This window comes from Danaus plexippus, assembly GCF_018135715.1.
Source record: "Danaus plexippus chromosome 3 unlocalized genomic scaffold, MEX_DaPlex mxdp_25, whole genome shotgun sequence".
NCBI lineage: Eukaryota > Metazoa > Arthropoda > Insecta > Lepidoptera > Nymphalidae > Danaus > Danaus plexippus.
In genome coordinates this window covers 1414416-1436764 of record NW_026869844.1, presented here as the reverse complement: position 1 = coordinate 1436764, position 22349 = coordinate 1414416, and the positions used below count along the sequence as shown (strand labels likewise).

The 22349-nt window shown below is 33.7% G+C and overlaps 5 protein-coding genes and 1 long non-coding RNA gene across 10 annotated transcripts; 3 read left to right on the top strand and 3 right to left on the bottom strand.

The window, feature by feature from the left end:
- Window positions 1-217: 217 nt before the first annotated feature.
- On the bottom strand, window positions 218-3275 carry LOC116767898 (uncharacterized). Of its 2 annotated transcripts, XR_009753508.1 has the most exons (4): window positions 2769-3275; window positions 2308-2387; window positions 968-1062; window positions 218-613 (listed from the first exon to the last, which is right to left on the bottom strand). It is a non-coding gene; the product is annotated as an uncharacterized LOC116767898 (long non-coding RNA). The 2 variants fall into 2 exon arrangements; XR_004353345.2 differs by having other exon boundaries at window positions 218-1062.
- Window positions 3276-5480: 2205 nt separating this feature from the next.
- On the top strand, window positions 5481-6898 carry LOC116768460 (proteasome subunit beta type-6). Its single transcript, XM_032659196.2, has 4 exons — window positions 5481-5584; window positions 5756-6021; window positions 6216-6350; window positions 6593-6898. The coding sequence occupies exons 2-4, from the start codon at window positions 5760-5762 to the stop codon at window positions 6868-6870; spliced, it is 675 nt and encodes a 224-aa protein (XP_032515087.1). The 5' UTR covers window positions 5481-5584; window positions 5756-5759; the 3' UTR covers window positions 6871-6898.
- A 19-nt stretch (window positions 6899-6917) lies between these two features.
- On the bottom strand, window positions 6918-16010 carry LOC116770086 (uncharacterized). Of its 4 annotated transcripts, XM_061526800.1 has the most exons (18): window positions 15763-15995; window positions 15412-15644; window positions 14472-14933; window positions 13862-13997; window positions 12980-13203; window positions 12419-12880; window positions 12060-12343; window positions 11802-11957; window positions 11463-11711; window positions 11154-11248; window positions 10543-10786; window positions 10371-10458; window positions 9525-10304; window positions 8918-9069; window positions 8532-8743; window positions 8128-8456; window positions 7363-7506; window positions 6918-7163 (listed from the first exon to the last, which is right to left on the bottom strand). In XM_061526800.1, the coding sequence occupies exons 2-18, from the start codon at window positions 15641-15643 to the stop codon at window positions 7036-7038; spliced, it is 4377 nt and encodes a 1458-aa protein (XP_061382784.1). In that variant the 5' UTR covers window position 15644; window positions 15763-15995; the 3' UTR covers window positions 6918-7035. The 4 variants fall into 4 exon arrangements, with proteins under 4 accessions (XP_061382784.1, XP_061382783.1, XP_061382786.1 ...); XM_061526799.1 differs by having other exon boundaries at window positions 11463-11957; window positions 15763-15999; XM_061526802.1 differs by lacking the exon at window positions 15412-15644 and having other exon boundaries at window positions 11463-11957; window positions 15888-16010.
- Window positions 16011-16222: 212 nt separating this feature from the next.
- LOC116766429 (small G protein signaling modulator 3 homolog) lies at window positions 16223-19014 on the top strand. Its single transcript, XM_032656271.2, has one exon. The coding sequence runs from the start codon at window positions 16329-16331 to the stop codon at window positions 18711-18713; it is 2385 nt and encodes a 794-aa protein (XP_032512162.1). The 5' UTR covers window positions 16223-16328; the 3' UTR covers window positions 18714-19014.
- A 518-nt stretch (window positions 19015-19532) lies between these two features.
- Window positions 19533-20521, top strand: LOC116779136 (large ribosomal subunit protein P1). The gene is made up of 3 exons (XM_032673319.2): window positions 19533-19694; window positions 19871-20123; window positions 20412-20521. Exons 1-3 carry the CDS (start codon window positions 19623-19625, stop codon window positions 20423-20425), a joined length of 339 nt encoding a protein of 112 aa, XP_032529210.1. The 5' UTR covers window positions 19533-19622; the 3' UTR covers window positions 20426-20521.
- A 554-nt stretch (window positions 20522-21075) lies between these two features.
- LOC116779157 (small ribosomal subunit protein uS14m) lies at window positions 21076-22022 on the bottom strand. Its single transcript, XM_032673341.2, has 3 exons — window positions 21829-22022; window positions 21441-21664; window positions 21076-21264 (listed from the first exon to the last, which is right to left on the bottom strand). The coding sequence occupies exons 1-3, from the start codon at window positions 21892-21894 to the stop codon at window positions 21162-21164; spliced, it is 393 nt and encodes a 130-aa protein (XP_032529232.2). The 5' UTR covers window positions 21895-22022; the 3' UTR covers window positions 21076-21161.
- Between the last annotated feature and the right edge of the window lie 327 nt (window positions 22023-22349).

Sequence of the window (22349 nt, the reverse complement as noted above, 5' to 3'; positions counted from 1 at the left end):
AAAATTTACTTTATATCGTTTTATATTCAATTCTGTTTTTATTACTATATACGTTAATACTATCCAATAGTTATTTGGGGAAACTTAAGTTTTTTTAATATATGTATACATATATATTAGCGTTTTCATCGATCGTTCAATATGAAATTAAAAAATACATTGCAAAAAAAATTCTATTAATTCCATAGACTATATTTGTAATTATACCATCAACCATTTATTTCTACAAACTATATACATCCGATCTACGGTGGAATTATATATAAATACTTATGCTTGAAATAAAACATTATATTATTTATATAAATTGATACATATCTTTTAGGACACGTGGCTGAACACAATCAAACTCAATTGAGTTTTAAAAATCCAAAGCCAATTTCTCGTTGAGAATATCTTCATCGTGATCAATATCTAAATTCTCTGTTCGTAAGTTACATCAAGATGTAATGTATATGTTAAAGCGTACCGTTATATTGTACAAAGGTACTCGGTCAGTCAACAGGGCTTAGGATCTTTGTAAGGGTTTTTAGAATCGCCAGCACAATACCGAATAATCTCCAAAAAGTGACCCCAAAATGCTCGAATCCAAGCCGTCAATGGCGTCCATCGACTGCAGGGTAAAAAATCTTTTAAACCACGTATTTAATGTGGATATTTTTATGTATGACCGTGAAAAGGGTGTTCAAAATATGTTTGTATTTTTGTATGATGCAACATATTTATTACCATTCCTATAACTATTCCTACAGTGACGATCCGATGTTTTACGAAAAACGAATAATCCATAAACCGTACATACATATATTTTTTTCTTACTATTACTTATTATTTAATTATTCAACAAACGAAATATATATCACAAGAAAATGATTTTCGCTATCCATGAATTATTTTATATTTATGAAAATAAATAATTAATATTAAGTAATCATGTATTTAGTATAGTGTAGTATATTGAACACACTGTATCATCACAATGTGCGTGATGGGTGCCCACTCCATAGTCGCAGCTTGTCCCTTGAACATTATAACATAAAGGATGGACGCGCGTCCACACACCTGCGTACGAAAAAATTATATAAAAAAATCAGCCAGAACAAATATCATTTACGAGACATCAAATCCACGAAAACTTACTTAATAATAAGTAAATGTAACAGATATAAAGAATGAATATTTATAATATACATATAAAGAAAATGTTATAAGTCATTCGGATGTTATCTGTATTCCTTCGACAGATTATAGTGACGGGACGGTCAATTGAAATAATATCATAACAGACAATAAACTGAGTGATTGTCAACTTCCGTTTGAATGGTTTTATTTTAATTTGTATTAAATAATGTTTAATTCACAGCGTTCATTTATAATCTTTAATGTCATCGTAAAATATTATAAATAGTAATAATATATAACTATGTCAAAATATTAATGTATAGGTATAAGCATTTATTTAGCAATACGTTAGTTTTAAACAAAATACCAAATATTTAATAGCATTATATCTACAAAATCCCGGTGAAATGACAAAACCCGAGATATAACATGAGTGAGCTGCCAAAGCAGGCTGGATCAATATCGCGCGCCGTTTCATCACGTCGATGGGAAAAAAGAGGAGAAAAAATACATAACTTTTTAGGGGCCGGCCTCCCTGCGGTACCCCCGGCCCGCCCCGGCCCCGTCTGAGAGGGGGCCTAAAAAAAAGAACAAATATAGAAGCGCGAGCTACAGCGCGTGCTTATAATACCTCTATAAAATATCGTATCAAATTTATATAATGGGAAGTACCTTTGTTGGCACGAGGAAGACGCAAAAAATTTATTTGATTCCTGTGAATGGAACATATACGGGGGGTTCGGATTGTGGGGGAATTTATTGCTAGTGGGTGTTTAGAAATATGAAACACCTAGGAAACTTTATTTTGTATTAAGGGATTTCTTTTAGAAACATTTCTTTAATAGAAATATCCCCTTTGAGGTTAAGAAAATATTGATATGTATATTCTTTATATTCTTGTTAGGTATAGGTAAATTACATTTGTAATATTTATCTTTCCAGATACAAAATATTTTAACAAACTTTAAACTAAATTATGGAATATAAAAATAATTTTAATTACTTATAAAATGACTAAAAGTACATTTTTGATTTGTTACCGCAACACAATACGACAAAAAATTCTTAAATACCTTAATGATTTTTTACAACGTTTTATATTAAACGGTCAAATTAACGTGAATTCGTGAATAAAAAACAATTTTTGACCTTCACAATAAAATGTCTAGCAATAAATCTAAGTACCTATAAGTGCTGTTCTATATAGGGCCGCTGTAAATTTCACCGCCCGTGTTACGAGTATTCATGAAACAAATGTATGTTATCTGTAATGGAACATTTTGCAATCAAACCATAAAATAAGCGGGAAAGAATAGAATATAAATTTACTACGTGGTCGTGTTTCTAGAGAATACGTGCAACAGACAATCTAAAGACTATGAAAATCTTTTCAAACGTCAAATCATTCGGGTTGTACAAGTATGACTTTCAAACACAGGCATTAATTATCTGACTATACTTAAGGTTTATATATGTATATACTATCAAAATTTAAGTATAAAATTCTATGTAGTTTTCATTATAGTTAAACTGATGGTTTAAGTTAAAAACAAATCTTCTATTCAACCAACACAGTAGTTGTGAAGGTTATGAAACGAGTCTCATTCACCTGTTAAATAATAACAAAATATTTTTATTGTACATACCTATATATACCTGCACATTATCATGTTCGATTATATATTAATTTATATACATAAATGTCAGAGATTTTCAATTCCATGTAGTGTTACTCGGTTTGATTTTTTTTAATTTAATGACTCGGCATTATGATTACGATCAAGTTACGAATATTTATTTTGCCGACGAATATGTTTAATAAAACGATATCTAAATTGTTTATATCGAATCCATTACCTTTAGTTTTTACTTTCAAATCTGACGTTATGTACTGTTACATAAATACAATAACATACTAAACCATACGAATATTATTTGACAATTAGAATAACGTCTCTCATCCGTTAACTAGAACCAAAACGATCATGACAACGGAAACTGCCACATCTCCATCACAATGAGCATCAGAACTTAAAATACATTGTAATATATGAAAAAAATATCAACATCTGGTCATTGTCTACCGTTTAGATAGCGGGGGAGTCGATATAAAATGAAATAAATAAATAACAAAATGTCTCCACCGCACGCGTCATTATTCAACGATTGACAGCTACTTCCATAGTACCATAGACTAGGTGGCATAATAATACGCCTACTTATTGCTCCCGTGTGTGACACAAGCGATCTTGATACGTTGCCTTTTTAAGAAATATTTTAAAAGAAATTATTTAAAAAATTAATAGCTCATTGTCATTTACCGTTGAGAGAATAAATTGAAAAAAAAAATTCAATCTATTTTATACATCTTTATTGACATCGCATACAATATAGCGACAGGATAAAACAAAAATTATAACAAAATAAAGATTTGTTGACCTAATAAGATAGACTTATTTGTTTAAACTATCGCCGCTTTGTAAAATATAAACCACTCGCATTAAACATAGACTTTATTTGTTTATTTAAATGCTTCTACATTTAAATAAACAAATAATGTCGATGCTTAATAGACGTTATTTGTTTATAAAATTATCCAACATTTACCAGTTGGCGCCTCTTTAGATAATTCTAGGATATTGAAGTTACACATTCTTAAAATAAATAAAATCTAATATAACTTTCACAGGATAATTAATATTAAACACACAGTTTATGTTAGTTATTTTATACCATAAATAAACCATTGCTTTTTACAATAGTATGCCTTTAACACAGCTAAGTATCAAAACTGACAAACCAGCTATAACAAAAATCCTAAACGTCTTCTAAGACGCGAGTGTCCTTTCTCATTGAACGACGGTGGCGAATCGCAAACTTGAAGAATAAATATAAAATATATGAACCTTTTGAATAAAAATGTTGAATGAAAAAACGATTTATCAAAAACCTATGCTCATTCCACGCGGACTCTTTTATAAAGATTAAATAAACATCGATTTCGGGGTGACGTATGAAATGGAGCGTGCCGAATGATATTTAAAAAAAAAAACCTTTTTAGTGGGACAAGAGTACTAATGAGTGGAGGACACCCACGCGCGATGAGTCTGCGAATCTTTTGAAACTTTACAACAATGTGCAAACACGTACCTATAGCAAAAATACAAAATATTTTTGAATAATCTTCCTCCAATATGTTTAGGTCTATTGTAAATAAATATAAAACAAGCTTAAATATTCTACTTCTAATAAAATGCACATCTCATACAGAGAAAAGTACATAATTTATTTGTTAATTCGTTAGTCATGAGTAAATACTATGATAACTTTTCGTAGATAATGTAAAAATTAATTTATTTTCTTTGTTTTTTTTTTCTTATTACCTGCTATAGGCAAAAATGCGAGTAGTCGTAGAGCCTCATCTATGTTTTATATTATCACAATGTGATATTTTTTGTTTTGTTCTTATCAATAATACTTGTAAGGCGCGGTAAACGCTGTCATATATATAATTTGTAGTTATGTGTTGTCGTAGTATAGAGCATAGCATAGGTATATATATCATAGTATAGTACCGATACTAGTATAGGTACTTTTAATAAAAATGTATCCAATAGTCATACAAAAGTCACTAATATATATTTCCTTGCTGTCGTACTTTTAACACACATATATATATGTTTTAAACTTTAAAGACAGTATAACTGCATAATTGTGGTCTAAAATTCACAGTTATTTTTATTTTTTTCTGCTTCACCTTATTAGCAACAAGCAACAACTACCTTATAACTTGTAATTTTTTTATTTTTTTTTAATTGCGCTAAGTCCACAGTTTTTTATGTAATTTTATAATTACATTTTATGAAATCCGATAAATTTTAAAAGTATGTAGGACTGTTTTTTCTTTCGAACCATTTTACTTCTATATATGTAGACAATTGTAGTTACGAATACCTCATAGAAACTTATATAAAATTTAAATAAATATTCTGTATTAACGAAATATGGATGATTTTTGTTGTTGCTGATGTGTTATTTAATAAGGTTTAAATAGAAAACTCAATATTAAACAAATAACAAATCTCTTCAGTTAATAACAAATAACGGTCCTTTTTAAATACTTAACTCTTTTGAAATTACCCGCGCTTTAGAGGCGGAATTTCGTTTTGTTGCCTTCTAAAATGTTCATCAAAACCAAATTAAATTATATATAAAAATATAAAAAGAAATAGACAGGACTGTAAGGAAATATAGTATAAATAATTCGAAATTCCAATTGAAAATATTGTTTAGTAAATTCATGCACAATTTCTTTGTTCTTGGACTTTCGTTATCTGTCCATTATATTGAATCTACATATTTTGTCGGAATCATGACGTTTGTTTTATGTTGACAGCAGTTTACCGCATCTATATCGTGACTTTCAAAATTTGTTACTACAAATTGTTTTAAAGAAATTAATGTAAGTTAACTCTGGTTCGATAGAAAAATCGATAAAGAGCTTTATAAATTTTGGTGATTGTATAATTTGTATATTTAATTTATAAGTCGACAAATGAGGATATTCTTTTATGCCAATGTTATATTTTGAACTACTGAGTTTTTAATTATTACAATAAGGTATACATTTCAGAACTATGGCTGCCTCAGTGGTTGATACGTACACAGACCCGTCAATGAGCTGGATGAATGCTCCTCACAGCACCGGCACGTCCATAATGGCCTGTGAGTTCGACGGTGGAGTTATAATTGGAGCGGACTCTCGAACTACCACCGGTGCATACATCGCTAATAGAGTCACGGACAAACTCACGAGAATTACTGATCACATCTATTGCTGCCGCTCCGGCTCTGCTGCGGACACCCAAGCTATTGCCGATATTGTTACTTATCATCTCAGTAAGTAATGCACAATTTGATGACACTATTCTGAAGTTTAACACAAGAAACCAAGACATATAATCTATTGTTTTATTCCGACATTAGTTAACATAATTGGTCATACTTTAAAATATACAATATTTGTAGTAAAATTTGATAACTGTTTGGTAATATTATTATTAACTATTTTATGTATGTATTGAATGTTTTAGATTTTCATAAGATGGAGCTCAGTGAACCCCCACTGGTACAAACTGCAGCAGCAATCTTCCGAGAACTTTGTTACAATTACCGTGACTCACTAGTGGCTGGTATCCTGGTTGCTGGTTGGGATAAAAAGAAAGGAGGTCAGATAAATCAATAGCCTATCATCGTGATTTCTTTCAAATATGTAATAGATATAGGCAATATCAATAATTTTGGTTATATCTATGGTCAAAATATTTTATATTCCATTTTCAATCGAAGTTTAAAGTCTTGTTAGCCATTTGACCAATTGAAATTGTAACAAGAGAGTATATGATTGAACCTTTTAAAATAACTTATAACTCCAATTCATGAAATCATTCGGTTATGACTTTAATTCCAGGCCAAATCTACTCTGTACCCATTGGCGGGATGGTACAACGCCAAGCTGTGTCCATCGGAGGATCAGGATCTACATATGTTTATGGTTACGTCGATGCCAACTTCAAGCCTAACATGTCTAAGGAAGAGGCTAAAAAGTTTGTAACAAATACTCTGACTCTGGCCATGTTGAGAGACGGTTCATCGGGAGGTGTTGTAAGACTTGGCGTTATTACCGAGGCTGGTGTTGAGAGATCAGTGATCCTCGGTGATGAATTGCCCAAATTCTATGAGGGTTGATTTTTAATATAAGGTTGCTAATTTTGAATTGTATTTTATTTACGTCCTTCTGAATACTTAATAATATTTATTATTTCAAATGTTTTATTTACAAACAGTATTTTTTTTTTACAAGAAGCATTTTTGTGCAACTTATAAATATGAAGTTTTCAATTGAGTACATGTTCAAGATATAATTCCCAGTTCTTCCATCGTATCGAGGTCCCTCATCAGCATTTGGATAGTTTGTTTTGTTCTTGGGAAGAAATCCGCCGTTTCGTCATCCTCAAATGATGGATCTTGAGATTCGAGTTCTATAAAAAAATATATATATTTTGTTACTTCACCACAGGCTATTGTGGGCAATTTTGTATTTGTAGCACAAATTTTGCATTTTCAAACTACAATGACCGGGTTTTATTTATGAATGTCAAAGCCAAAACTCCATACATAGTTAGACAATACAAACTCGTGAGAAAAACATGCTGATAGTTAGTAGTTTTCGTATCATACCGGCTACTTGAGCTTCTATAGAATCGAGTCTGGCGTCTATGAAGCCCTGACAGCGCTGCACATGTCGCAGCAAGCGTTCCCTGCATGCACTGTTCTCAATGGCTGCCTCGGGCTGAGGGATGACCACTCTTTGTACTTCTTGTTCTGTAATAAAATATATTTAAAGCGCTGAATATATGATCTAATATTGTTGGTGCAATTTATGAAGACGTTGTCAGCATCTTTCTACAGATGTGTGTATTTGTCTTACTCTCAAACAAAAACTACCGCGTAGATATTACTGTAACTAAAATTTTGTTAAAAGCTAATGTAGATTTTAAAAATTATTACAGTTCTAGACAAATTATAACAATGAATTTTAGTTTAACAGAAAAATCTTCCCGTTCCAGAAAGGTTTCGTTGCAGTAATATCACTTGAATGACTGAGGAGACCCGCAGCCAAAATGAATTTGGGTCATATTCGGTTTTAAAGCTTTTCTATACCTACATATTCATGACAGACATAAATAATAGTACTTTTAAGAAATTATATTGGTAATTATATGCAAAGATGTTTATTTCAAACTGTTTACTGTGTTAATGATATCTAAGATTTTCGAGGGTAGTCATGAAACTTAAGGTTTTCGGATACTGGGCGTTTTTTTATCATTTTTTTACTACAGAACCCCGACGTTTCCGTTCCTTTACAGCAACCGTGATCACGGGCAGACGAGATGAAAGCGTCTGTGACAGACGTAGTATCCAAAAACCTTAGTTTTTTTTTACCTTGAACGGATTTCGCCAGCCGTTCCAACTCCGAAGTGGTTATTGGCAGATCTAATGAGGTCCCAGTTGGACTTGACAAAACCGACGATAGATTCATTAATGAACTGTCTCTCTGAGTGAATCTATCTTCAGGCTCTTCAGTTATGGGCATTCTTATATCCAAATGTGGATTAACTTCATCGGGTTTCAGCGGCAAATTCTCCTTGCCGATGTTATTTATGATAATATTGAGATCTGAGTAATCTGAATTAAGTCTTTCTTGGGTGAAATTTACCTCTGGACTCTCCCAGTCTTTGGCCCACAGATATAATTTTGGATGGTCTTTCTTACTGTGAACAATAAAAATATGTTACAATTTAAGTATTTTAATGTCATAAATCGATAAAATATTGTCAAAAACTTACGTAGCTACATAGTGTTTGACTCGCATTGCATGCAGAGCATCCTGAATTTTCAATAGGTTAGCTGATAATTCGTGAGAGCGTCGCAAAGTCTCGCAGGGCTTCGCCCCCGGCAGCAACCCCTCGTACAGTCTGTCCTGATCGTGCAAGAAACGCTTGGAGCGTCTCCCACGCCGAGGATTGAGACATATACTGCAAGTGTATTTCTCTGGAACCTAAAGATATATTAATATATTATTAAGTGACATTTTTATTTTTAATAATAAGAATTTGAAATAGCTTATACAGGGAAATACATATTATATAGGAATAAAAAAATAGAAAGTTACTCTTGAGAGGTGCAATATGGACATTGATAGTTATTTTTCGTAATCATCTTCAGTAATTACCTCCGATTCCTTCTGTATGTTGTGACACAGCGCGTGTTGCCAGCACAGGCAGAGTTCACACTGCACCATCAGCCCGTCTTCCTCGCGGAAACCGCAATGACAGTTTATGATCTCCTCGCGTTTCATGTGCTCGATCTTTATACGTTCGCCAGCTGTTGATAAGAATATGACATAAAACTGCAGATAAATTTCTCATTTACTAAGCTGTTTCAGCATTTTAGTACTGAAGCCGTAGAAAATCTAATTACGTATTTATTTTCAAAATCCTATAATGTAATACATAAAAATATATTTAAATTACTTAAAATTAAACACTACTACTTAGAATATGCGGTTCATTTTTCAAATGCAAGATAATATAATGTGTCATCCTTAATTTTGGATGAGAAATCTATTTATCAGGAGTAACTTCATCCAGAAATCCATCCGAAGTCTGCTCATAATAATTTTTTTTTTTTCATTTGTGTTAACAAGGGAATAATTTGGTTCAATCAGAGCCAAAGATGACCATGGACCTGGCTGATCATGGCTTGACATGGCTGATCATGGCTGGACACGACTGACCTTTATTAAACCGAAACAAAATTATACTACACGACTAACTTACTCTCTGTATACATATACATATTGCCGTCCTTCTGTTCTTCATTGGACTCGGAGGAAACCGGAAGTGGTACTGCCTTGTCCATGTTTTTGGAGTCCGGTGTGCCAGACCCTGGGAAACTGGACCGAGTGTCAAGGTCAGAGTTCACTCCGAACCACTCGTCCTCCTCGCTGATAGGCTTCCTTGACACAGTTGAAAAACATTTGCGCTTTTTATCACACTTCCTTCGAAACTCCTCAAACGGTTTCTCTGCAGTATTGGAGCTGTCGTCGAAATCTATCTTTTCTACATCAGCTTCCTCGGGGATTTCTTCTTTCTCCTCTGGCTCTGGTTTCCTAACTGGGAGTAGAACTTTCGGTCTTTTAGCCGGTTTGGTGATTAGTGCTTGTCTTAGTTTAGGAGAATCCTGTGATCTAGGTATGGGCACATCCAGTTTAGGTGGTGTTTGTGGTCGAGGCTCTACTTTTTGCACAATGGGCTCTTTGACTTCTGGGTTCGTTTGACTTTTGGGTTCCTCGGATCTCTTCGGCAGTTTTGGTAGCTTGACTTTAATAATTTTGGATTCAAATTCCGTCTTTTTGACTTCGATATCAGTGGGTTTCGTTCTTTCGCGCGCTAAGTCCAAAACTTTTGGGGTGGCTCCCAACATTTCCCTCATTTCTCTGTGGTAATGTTTTATGTGCATCTGCAGTAGTGTGGTGTTTCGGAAGTTCTTCAGGCAGCCCTCAGCTGGACACCGTAGGAGATTATCGATCACTTCCACCTTCATAGAACCGACGTACACTAGAAAATAAAATTACATGTAAATCTCTGCTTCCAATCATATATTTTATTAACTATAAAACCTACCAGAACCATCGTCTTCCACGGGATTTTCCAGGAAGACCGGTGGGCTTTCCGGGTAAAATGTACGTTTATAAAAACTTTCCAAGGATATCTGCAAATTTAAACATTATTATAAGATATATAAGAAATAACCACTAACACATTAAATAGTTAAATAGTAATTCTATAAACGTACATCACGCTTGGCTGACTTCTCTTTCTTTCTTTTCTTTCCCTCCTTCCTGTTTATACCTAATTTCTTTCTTTTCACCAGTGCCGGTGCAACGCCGCCATCCGTCGTATACCATCCCATCCTACGGGACAGCTTCAGATGTACACCGAAATCTAACAGCGCGTGTTCGTACTGCTTGAGGGAGTCGTCGTGCTGCTCGAGATAGTTCCGTATATCCGTCTTAGTATGAAACCTACGATTTTCCGGTCTGGAATGGAAATATTAAATTCATCAAAATCAAAACAAAGCTCTTTTGAGACGTTGTTTCATATTACACATCAGTGCATTAGTGACAAGGCTACCAGCAGCCCACATGCATTTATCTTAATAGAAACGAAACAGATGCTTTTGTAAAATCATGTTTATATTTTTTGATTGTACTCAAATTGATCTAGTCATTAATTTTTTTAAATCCATTGTTAATGAATCATTAATTTGACATCATCTTTGTTCCATATCAAACTTTGCGCCCACACGAATTTACATTATTATTGATTATCTATATTGATTTTGTCTATGGAGGATGAGTTACAGAGCACTGAATGCCTCTTCTCCGCGTGTAGGCTTATACACACCCAACTAAAACGACGTCCCATTTCCCAGCGGACTGTCCAAAACTTCGACGCACCATAAGTTTCGTCCACCCTGGAGGCAGTCTTTTATCCTCGACCTACAATTTTTTTTGAACATTATATAATAGTTTCCAGTTGCCAATTTAATGTCTCGTCCCAATTAAAATATTATTTGTTTGTTTCTATCACAATGTCCTTACGTTACACAGTCATGAACAAAAAGCTCAAACTATTATTAAAATAAATGATAAATCGAAGCTATGAATCAGTGAAAGATTCTCAAATAATATCTACTAAGATATCCTGAGCTACCTGAACGCTCATCTTCTTAAGTCCTTTGCCGTCGACTTTATCTTCAAACTCGCACACATTGCCCAGGGGTTGCCCGTTGAGCCATTTGCAGCACCACTCTCCCGGTAGCAGGAAGCTCTCGGGCATCTCGTGCGGGCGAGCCATCTCCTCCGTCTTCATCAACATCTGTTTCCTCATCTCCTCCATCTGCTTCCTCATCTCCACCAGCTCGTTCTTCACTTTCTCCACCTGCTTCTTAACTTTCTTCTCCTGTAACATTCTCAATCTTTTATTCCTCTTTATTTTCGACAGCTTCCTTTTCGATCTGTCGTCTTTTACTGTTGTATCAACTTCGCTTACTGGCTTCGTGTCTACTTCACGTTTCGTTGTATCTATCTTATGTATATCTAAACCGCCCTCTAATTTGCATATAACCTCTTTCATTTTCTCTATAACCTCTTGTTTACTTTCATCCGGTTTTTCGAATTGTTCTAATTTCGCTTCTTCTTCCATGACCTACGTAAAATTATTTGGTTTCAAATCGGTTATTAATTTTCAACTGTACACAGTACTCAATATTATCATTCAGGCCATGAAATAATTTGATGTTATACTCACAGGATCCGATGTAGGCTCTGATTGGAAGCCTAAGTCGCTAGGGACTAACAGATCTGAGCTACTAACTAAACTATCTCCGATGTCATTTTTTTCAACGACCTCCTCTGAATCGAAAGCCGTTCCTGTATTTTTTACGTCAAATACATTTGCGTCTTCAATGTTTGTCTCAGCACTAGATTCTTCCACGTCCTTAGCAGCGTCCATCGGTACATTAATTTCTGTATCAATTTTAGTTTTATCGCTTTCATCTTTACTGACAGTACCAATTATCGAAGCGACTGCATCTAGATTATATAGGTTTACGTTAATAAAAAAAAACATTATTAAATTTTATTTATTTTATTTCATATGTTCCTTACCGGGAATCTCTTTTTTTATCTCCATTGTTATTTGCGACACTTCAAGCTTGACTTCGGTCTCAGCTTCCGGTTTAATGTCAACCTTCTTCTTAATAACCCTTGCCTTCTTCACCTTACCAATTTTCGGTTTCCCTTGATCGCTATCTTTTCGCTTTTGTTTCTTCTGACCTATATTAAATATCTCTTTTATGTTCAATTTGCGTTTCATTTCTCGCCTCTCGCTCTTAGAGCCCAAATAATCGCGGGTGGGATCGAATAGATGTGTGTGGAACGTGTATTGGCTGTTTGGGATATTTCCCGTCGGACCCGTCCCAGGAATTGGTATCGGTGAAAGACTGGAAGATGATGCTGACGCTGACGTATCGATGGCCAGCGGTTCCGTCTTAGACTCCTTGAGCTTACACATCCTTGACGTAGTGCATTTCCATTTGAAGCCATCGTCGAACATAATCTCGTAATTGCCTGTGAAGAAATTAATATCAATATTAGGATAAATTAAAAACCAGTAGGCTCCTGCTGTCAAATTTTTATGAATTGTGAGATTATTTTGAATAGTCCTACCATTGCCGAGATCTGTTAGTATTGTGGCTATGAAACGTCTGTTGTCCCTCCAGCGAGCCAGACATCTTTCACCAACAACAAACTGTTGTTTTGGTTTCTCCTCCACCTTAACTTCTTCCTTTTCAGGTTTTATTTCAGTCCTCACGTTTCTCGCTGGGGTGCTTTGTGTAGGATTGTTCGTAAGCCTCAATCTGGGACTGCTCACACTTATCCATTCATCGGGTCTATAAAAAACAACACGGTAGTCCAGTTTAATATATTTTTTTATACTACCAATACTTTAAAATACTAATATGATGATGAAATTATACACTCTATAAAATATAAGCAAAAATGAACCACAAAAACATATGTTCCAGCAGACCTTCTCATTGACTGCATAAAAATCCTATATTTTATTTCTTACTTATCGCCAAGACGTGACTTCAGAGGAAGAAAATTAAAATAAGAAAATATTTATTTACTGAAATCAAATTTCTTTGACAATGACGTTCGGTTGTTTCATCTTCATTTCAGCAGTTGTCAGTTTTGAAAAGACAATACGTCACATGACTGTCAGTCACATAAAACAGAATACGTCATGAAATAATTTTAAAATCTACTAACAAAGTTCCTAATTGTGACTTCAGTCGAGGCTGTAAAATTTTATTTCGTACAAAAGTTAATCCCGGATCGTGTCTCCTCCATTCTACACGACACTGGCAGAATATAATGTGCACGTCTCTGCACGGATGAAGGCCATATTTTAAACAAACAACAACAACATGAAATAAGCTTCATTGTTACGGTGGCACAAAATTAGTACCAAAAAAAGACTATTATAATTAGCTGAGTCGGATTTCTTTTTACTACAAAATGAACGGCCACATCATGTATACTGACTTGTTGTGTGTGTTCTCATAATGCACCAGAACTTCCATTTCGTCATAGTCCACTTCCACAATCTGAGCCGAATGCCAAAATTCTCCATAATCTTTGGCCTCAACCTTAGATCCGACCGACAGTGAAACACTGTTGCCTGTAAAGCCAATAAAATAGGCTAAAAACAATCCAAATACATTTATATATAAAATAATTCCGGCAAAATTGTGACAGCTATGGAAATTATTCAAATAGGAAGCTCAGCCCCTATCATCTTTTATGGATTATACATATCAATATGGGACGCGACTGCAATAGCGCGTAGGAGCAATTTGCAATACCGCGTACCAGTATTTTGTCAATTTTACAGGAGGGAAGAATAATTGATTATCTTTCTCAACAGAATAGATCTGTTTGACTAAACTTTAGCTATAACGGCAAAATGGACGTTCCTTATTGGCTAATTTAAATGGCGTGAGTTCCATTAGGAGCCAATAGACACTCAGAGGTCATTTAGGTGCCAATAGACACTCAGATCGGTATTGCAAGTTGCTCTTACGCGCTATTGCCGTCGCGTCGACGACATCATGTCATGCATTCTGTTAGTTTCCTGTTATTAAAACTATCATACCTTTATCATTTTTACTCAGTTTCTGTGGTATTGGTTTAATATTTTTCCTTGTGTCTATTTTAGCTTCTGATTCACTGAGAATCATGTCCATAACACTCGTCGCTATCACCATAGGCTCCGCTATGTCACTGAACACTTGATTATTGTCATTATTGTCAATATTGTCATTATGGGTTAGCGGCACATTTTGATCGCTTGCAATCTTTTCAGATTGGCTCTCATTCTGTTGCTTTTTTATTTCCTGTTCTTGTTCTTCAATGAATTTCATAATAGCTTCAACATTTTCACCTTCGGATTCTTTACTGCTGGATGAGGTGTTCAGGTTTGCAGCACCTCCATCTGAGCTTTCATTTACAGGGGATGCTGCCCCAGAAATATTAGGTTCATCCATATTAGATTCTAATTGCTGTATCTTTGTATCTGTATCTCTTTGGATCCATGAAAATATAGAGGGAATGGAATCTGCAACAGAAAATTCAAATTACAATATAGATATATAAATAATTTACCAACAACAACATTTACCAAGAACCTTATTGAATCAACATTAACTTACTCATTTTCAATCTCCCCACAATAATGTGAAATTAATTACAAGGATTTTTATTTAACATGATGATAACATTTAATGTCTTATAGATTCAATTCATTCCCTTATAATAACATAAAATACAGGCTAAGCAATAGAATTAAAATGTATTGCCATAAATAAATGTAAAGAATAGTTTTCATAATGTAACCACCACAAGCACTAAACAGAACATTTACTTATTTATAAACATGCTTATGATTATAGATATTTTGAAACTAACTTCAATACTTGTGAAGCATAAAAGATGGTGCAATGTAGCAAGCAAACTAAATGCAAAGAAACCAATATTCAGCTTGAACATTTATGTTTATTATGAATCGTTAGCACTACAAACTTCAATAGATATACCTGATCTAAGAATGTATTTTGAGTCCTCGTAAATTTGAAAATCGATTTTGCAAAAGTGACGCGAGCACACGTATGTCGTAGAGTCTATGTTAGTTTGTTTGTAGTGCGTTACCAACGACCATAAATCACGTAATGTCTTATCTTTAGGGAACTTGTGGTATGTAACACCAATGTCTTCTGGTCTTGTTGAAGATGAATTACAGTTTTCTACACAACATTTTTTTACAGCCATCCTATTTTATACAAAATTATTAGCCAGAACATTATTAAAACAGACACGATATTTATGTGATTTTTTTGTGTGTATAATATCTATATCGTGTTTTATAACATTAACCACTCTTAACTCACCTTTCAATTGTCTGATAAACTATCTAAATGCGACCATTTCATACATAAACAAAAAATATTCAAGCACGATTATTCGTATATGCGGTATGGATTCGGTAACATAGGTGGAGTAGTAAATTACTCACAATCATATTTATTTTAAACTTATTTAAGCATTTATAACAAACACAAACTTTTACTTTATTTTAGTACATAAATGCGTATTTTCGGTGTCCAAAACATAGGTATATGTCCAATTGTAATTAAAGTGACATATATAGAACCATAGATAAACATGTAACACAGATCAATAAAATAGATATATTCTTATATTTAAATTCATATGTTAGAGTATTAAAGTTAATATCATAATTAGTTTCTTTTAATATTTTTAAGAATGACCCTGATATAGAATATACGTAGTGAAAGTAAAGTTACCACTATAATATTATTATAATGTTTATTATTTAGGTACTTGTACTCTATGATAGCTGACGTTTGTGAAAGTGTTTTGTATCAATGAAGAATGGGGATATTTTTTAGTGTATTAATTTGACCGTAAATGATTAATTAAACATCAATGAGAGATGGATCTGGCTAAATCTTTATTCAGTTCCCGCGATCACGACGGTTACGTCGGGCGTGAGGAACACGAACGTAAAATTAGTGCAGCTTTAGCAGATGACGACCCAGAAGATGTAATTGATTCTATCCGTGGCATGAATGTAGCTGACGAGCTTCTGCCAGCACCTGGGGGTCCTTTTTCAGCGCTTACACCTAGCATGGTACCTCAGGATATAATGGCAAAATTGGCACAACCAGAATCAGAAGGCCACGGAGGCGGGTTACCAGATTATCGATTCGATGAATTCGGTTTTTGTGTAGATGAAGAAGACGGCCCTGAACAGAGTTCTAATAAACTGCTAGCTAATATTTTCATTGAGGATGATCAACATCGTCTTCAGTGGGAATTTTACAGCAAAGAAATAAACTTTTCTGAAAACAAGTTGGAAAAAACAGAAAAACTTCAAAGTATGGTAAAAGATGGTGTGCCGCATTCCTTAAGGCCGCAAGTATGGATGCACTTATGTGGAGCCAGTAAGAAGAGAGCAACAACTGAAATTACTTATCATGAAATTGTCAGAGCCTCAAGTGATGATGGGTTGGTTACTAGCAAGCAGATTGAAAAAGATTTAGTTCAAATATTACCAAATAATGTTTGTTTTTCACATCCAACTAGCACAGGAGTGCCAAGACTCCGTCGTATTCTCAGAGCATTAGCATGGCTATATCCTGATATTGGATACTGCCAAGGTACAGGAATGATAGCTGCTTCACTTCTCCTGCTTATGGAAGAAGAAGAGGCATTTTGGATCATGTGTACCACAGTTGAGGATTTGCTGCCCGCATCATACTACTCTTCAACATTAATCGGTATACAGGCGGATCAAAAAGTCTTAAGAAGTCTCATATCAACTTACTTGCCTGGTATAGAACAAGTTTTAAATGCACATGACATTGAGCTCTCTCTCATAACAATGCACTGGTTTCTCACGTTGTATGCTAATGTTGTGCACATGAAAATTTTACTTAGAATTTGGGACCTATTCTTTTTAGATGGTTCCATTGTACTGTTCAAAGTCACTTTAGCAATGTTGAAGATAAAAGAGAACAGATTCACAGAAATATCGAATTCAGCTCAGATATTTAATGCATTGTCGGACATTCCTGGTGAAATTGATGATGTTGATGTGCTAATTAAAACTATTGATGATGTTTGTGGGGATACTTTAAGTCCGGCTCTCATTGAGACCCACAGACGGCGACACTTGGCCTATTTGATGGCGGATCAAGGAGCGCTAGTAGGAAATCCCAATGCTGTGCCTAACTTGCCCAAACAGCAACTCCAAAGACGGCAGATTAAACGTAGCAAATCTGTTATTCAAACAATTTTATTTGGAGATGACACTAACAATGAAGATGCAGTTTCTAAAAATGTCAAACAAACCGAAATTTTGGTGGATCTCAGAGAAGCTATCTTACAAGTTGCTCGACATTTTCTTGCCCTGGAACCCCAGTTGCAATCGGAAATTCTTCTAACTGCTGACTACACTATGCAAAGTCATGCGGCTGATAGAGAAAGATATGTTAATGTCTCTAGAAGTAAAAGGCGACGTGCCAAGGCTCTTTTGGATTTTGAGAGACGAGACGGAGATGAGCTTGGGTTTAGAAAAAATGATGTAATAGAAGTTATAAGTTCAAGAGATGAACACTGTTGGATCGGAGAATTAAATGGACTCAGAGGCTGGTTTCCTGCTAGATTTGTTAAACTATTAGATGAAAAGGGTGTAAAATACAGTAGAGCTGGTGATGATTCAGTTACTGAGAAGGCAGCACATCTTGTCCGAGGAGTTCTAGCACCTGCATTTAAAAGGGTATTGTTACATGGCATCAAGAAACCAAGCTTTCTGGATGGGCCCTGCCATCCATGGTTGTTTATTGAAGAAGCCTCATCTAGAGAGGTTGAGAAAGATTTCAATTCTGTGTATAGTAGATTAGTGTTATGCAAAACATATCGTTTAGATGAAGATGGTAAGGTACTTACTCCAGAAGAGTTGCTTTATAGATGTGTACAAGCTATCAATTTGTCACACGACAACGCCCACGCTCAGATGGACGTTAAATTGCGTACATTAATATGCATGGGTTTAAATGAAGAAGCTTTGCATCTGTGGCTAGAGGTTCTGTGTTCCTGTGTTGATGTTGTGCAAAAATGGTACCACCCATGGTCATTTATTAATTCCCCGGGATGGGTTCAAATAAAATGTGAGCTGAGGATACTTTCTCAGTTCGGTTTTAATTTAAATCCTGATTGGGAACTTCCTTTGAAAAAGGATACTCAGAATCAGCCATTAAAGGAAGGAGTCAGGGACATGCTTGTCAAACATCACTTATTTTCTTGGGATCTCTAAATCATTCCAAAGACTTATATTAAGTGCACTTTGTTTTTTATAAAAATATTGTTTCTGCTAAATTTATGTTGGCACGTAAATTATTCTTTCGGTAGTTGAATTTTAGATCGTCTGTAAATATAATTTGAATAATGTGAGCTTATGCAACTTTGTAAAATATTCATCGACAATTTCTATGTATTAATTATCTTTATTGTTTTAATATTTGAGCAAAATCAAATTAATGTATACATCACTAATAAATTATTCCAACAGATATTTTTATATCAAAATAATACCAATTAATAATATTTTAATTAATTTGAAAGCAGTTTTAATCAAAACCTAAATAAAATAAAATTTGTTTGTTTTTTTAAATTAATAACCTTATTTTATAAAATTAATGTCGTCTCATTTGCCTCATTTTATTACAGACTAATAATCTTGTTGGATAAGTAAGTCAAATAATTTATGTTGTAAAAATGTTGTTCAACATATTATTTACTGTTGTCTTAATGAAATCTAAATGTATCTAATAAAACTGAGTTCTGTTATTTTTTTTATTTATTTATTATATATACATATCCCGTTTTCAAAAATTTTTTCATCACTCTTACCCCTGAAAAATAGGCTTCTATATTTCTATTTAAAGACAGTGTATAACAACTAAAACTTAAAACAATTATAATATATCATTATTTGGCTTATCATAATTTTTTATGAAGTTTTACCTGACACAAAAAACACGCGCGAAAACCTATGGATCTAAGGAGAAAAAATTTGTATTTGACATTGACACCAAAGTCACAACTGACACCGTCAAGTTTGTATGTCAGTTGTTGGCATCATTCTCTTTAATTTTAGAAGTCAAACGTGCTTGTTCTCTCGGAGCTAAGGCCACTTGGCGACTTGCACTAAATATCAACAAAAATGGCATCAAAGGCTGAATTAGCTTGTGTATACTCTGCTCTCATCCTCGTTGACGACGATGTCGCAGTTACCGTGAGTTTACCTTATTTTAACAATGTTTTTAATTACAATGTATTGAGGTTATCATAATGTTATCCGCTCACATCCTTGTGATGTTTTAACTATACTTGAAACTAAAACAGAAATAGCTTTTCTAATTAAACTCCGAGCTTATATATCGCTCTATTTATATAATCAATTTTAAACAGGGTGAGAAAATCTCAACCATCTTGAAGGCGGCTAACGTTGACATCGAGCCATACTGGCCAGGTTTGTTCGCCAAGGCTTTGGAGGGTGTGAACGTTCGTGACCTGATCACTAACATCGGTTCCGGTGTCGGTGCTGCCCCGGCCGGTGGAGCGCCAGCCGCAGCCTCAGCTGCTGCTGCGCCTGCCGCTGAAGCCGCCAAGGAGGAAAAGAAGGAAGAGGAACCCGAAGAGTCTGACGATGACATGGGCTTCGGTAAGTTAATTAAATGACTATTTACATTACAGTGTGTAAATGTCCTAAAGATGTCCAAAATATGAATTATCACAAATTATACATGTTAAAATGTACTTTTATACTATTTAATTTATATCTAAATATAATATTACTGGAACATCTTAGGAAGTATTAAAATGATGCTTGATCTAATGTATTAGCTTCAGAAATCCCATGATTGAAGACTTTATTACTGATTCGATCTCACTATTCAGCCGACGAACCTGATAATGATACACAATTCTAATATAATTTCTCTTGTTCCAGGTCTCTTTGACTAAAAAGCTTTTAACAAGCTTTGGTATTCCATAGTAAGCTTTATAAAGCTCCTTTAGTTGTAAGGGAAACTTAATAAAAAACATATAAAAACAGAAAAATGTATTTTATTATACAGCTAATGTGTTCTTATTGTCCATAATTATTGACCATGTTGGTGAATGTTGGAAAATATTTATTTTTTATATATATTATATGACAAAAAACACTAACTCACTGTAAATGACTGTTAATTCACATAATTTTTTTTACTCTGAAGTCTTGAAATGTTGCACCCCTATATATTTTATTTTAATATAAACAATGAAGATAATAGCCTAGTTATTATGGCGAGAATTATTCTTATAGAAAACAGTATTTGAATAGATAAAATAACTACCTTAATTATATGTTAAATTATTGAAATCACAATTATTTCTAAAATATGTTGAACAGACAACGAACTCGAATTAGTAACTTAACCTCTTTTTAAATCAATTTAAAAATTAATATTTCTTTCACATAATTAAAGGTAAAAAAATGTGGTTATATTTATGTATTATCTGTTGATAACAATTTATTTCTATAAGAACTTTGTTCAACCAACCTTTTCTTAGTAGTTCTAAATGTAACTTGGTAATGTTATTCTTAATATTGTAAATAAAACCAACATATGTATATTTACAAATCATTTATCTAATATATATATAATACATAGCTAATAATTAAAAATTATATTCAAACGTTCTACGTAATGTTAATTTAACCCCACATAGCTCTTTGAACCCCTGACAGTTTATTGTAGTCAGCGAGATGTCTCCATACAATACGACTCATTCTCCATTCCTTCACTATACCACGGGGTCTGTAAGAATATAAAAATAATTTAGCTCTCATATACCATTTCACTAAGCTAATATAAAGATTTCTATTTATAATGAAACAAATGTCTCTTATTAGCAATTACATTCATTCTAACATATTTTTTTATAGATTTTAACTGTTCTGAAATGTAAAACTCTTCTAAAATTCCAAATATACCTTGATGTAATAACACATCTGTTATTTATTCTCATGGGAGTGGCGTTGAGCTCAAATTTATTAATCTCCTTATCAGCCAGTTCCCGTATTTCAATTGGTAGAACATCATTCTTCCTTAGAGCATTAATTCTGGATCTCTCTAGAAAATTTTCAGCGCTCATACGACGACGTTTTACATCTCTGATCATCAACCAATTCGCCCATTTGTTTCTAACTTGCTGGAACTAGAGGTAAAATATTTTATAAGATTTTTCTACACTTTCATTTTCATGAAATAAAGACGTAACTATTAACGACTCAATTACTTTAATTTAATCATAGCAATCAAAATTTCATGAAATAAGATTTTTTTGATGTAATTAATATCGCTATTTAGTCAATACTTAACCCCAAATCCGGGAATAGTTTGTGTTTTCCAAATATATTTTGCTGCATTCGATATATTCAAATTCATTTTAACAGGACGAAAAGTGAAACACAATTGCTTAAGTTACAAGTATTGTGGTATTAAAAACGAGTTACTGAAATCTTCACCACTTCCAATACATTTTTTTTCTACAATATATGTATATATTGCCCGATAACTTATGACTTATGTCATTCGATAATTGCTATTATAAAATATAAAACAATTCTGACAGACCAGACAGTAGATTTCTTTCAGTTTAAATATCATACGTTTAAGACAAGGTACAAAATCAGTGAAAGTTTTGGTACCCGATATAAATAAAATAAAATTATACTATGTGAAAGAGACAGATTAAATCCAAGTGCTTAGAAAGTTTTCTCTGCCATGATAGTACTTTGGACAAAACCCTATGCAATATTAAAAAAAACGGAAATAGCACGGATATATAGCCGTTTCAAGGTTGGCATTATTTTGATAAAGTAACAAAACATTTCTTTTAC

Coding starts and splice junctions, on each gene's coding strand:
- LOC116768460 (XM_032659196.2), top strand. CDS start 5,760: ATGGCTGCCTCAGTGGTTGATACGTACACAGACCCGTCAATGAGCTGG. Junction 6,022..6,215: donor TATTGTTACTTATCATCTCA/GTAAGTAATGCA, acceptor TGAATGTTTTAG/ATTTTCATAAGATGGAGCTC. Junction 6,351..6,592: donor TTGGGATAAAAAGAAAGGAG/GTCAGATAAATC, acceptor CTTTAATTCCAG/GCCAAATCTACTCTGTACCC.
- LOC116770086 (XM_061526799.1), bottom strand. CDS start 15,643: ATGGCTGTAAAAAAATGTTGTGTAGAAAACTGTAATTCATCTTCAACA. Junction 12,881..12,979: donor ACTAACAGATCTCGGCAATG/GTAGGACTATTC, acceptor ATTTCTTCACAG/GCAATTACGAGATTATGTTC. Junction 8,744..8,917: donor ACATACAGAAGGAATCGGAG/GTAATTACTGAA, acceptor ATATATCTTTAG/GTTCCAGAGAAATACACTTG.
- LOC116766429 (XM_032656271.2), top strand. CDS start 16,329: ATGGATCTGGCTAAATCTTTATTCAGTTCCCGCGATCACGACGGTTAC.
- LOC116779136 (XM_032673319.2), top strand. CDS start 19,623: ATGGCATCAAAGGCTGAATTAGCTTGTGTATACTCTGCTCTCATCCTC. Junction 19,695..19,870: donor ACGACGATGTCGCAGTTACC/GTGAGTTTACCT, acceptor AATTTTAAACAG/GGTGAGAAAATCTCAACCAT.
- LOC116779157 (XM_032673341.2), bottom strand. CDS start 21,894: ATGAATTTGAATATATCGAATGCAGCAAAATATATTTGGAAAACACAA. Junction 21,665..21,828: donor AAACTATTCCCGGATTTGGG/GTTAAGTATTGA, acceptor TTTTACCTCTAG/TTCCAGCAAGTTAGAAACAA. Junction 21,265..21,440: donor AGATGTGTTATTACATCAAG/GTATATTTGGAA, acceptor ATATTCTTACAG/ACCCCGTGGTATAGTGAAGG.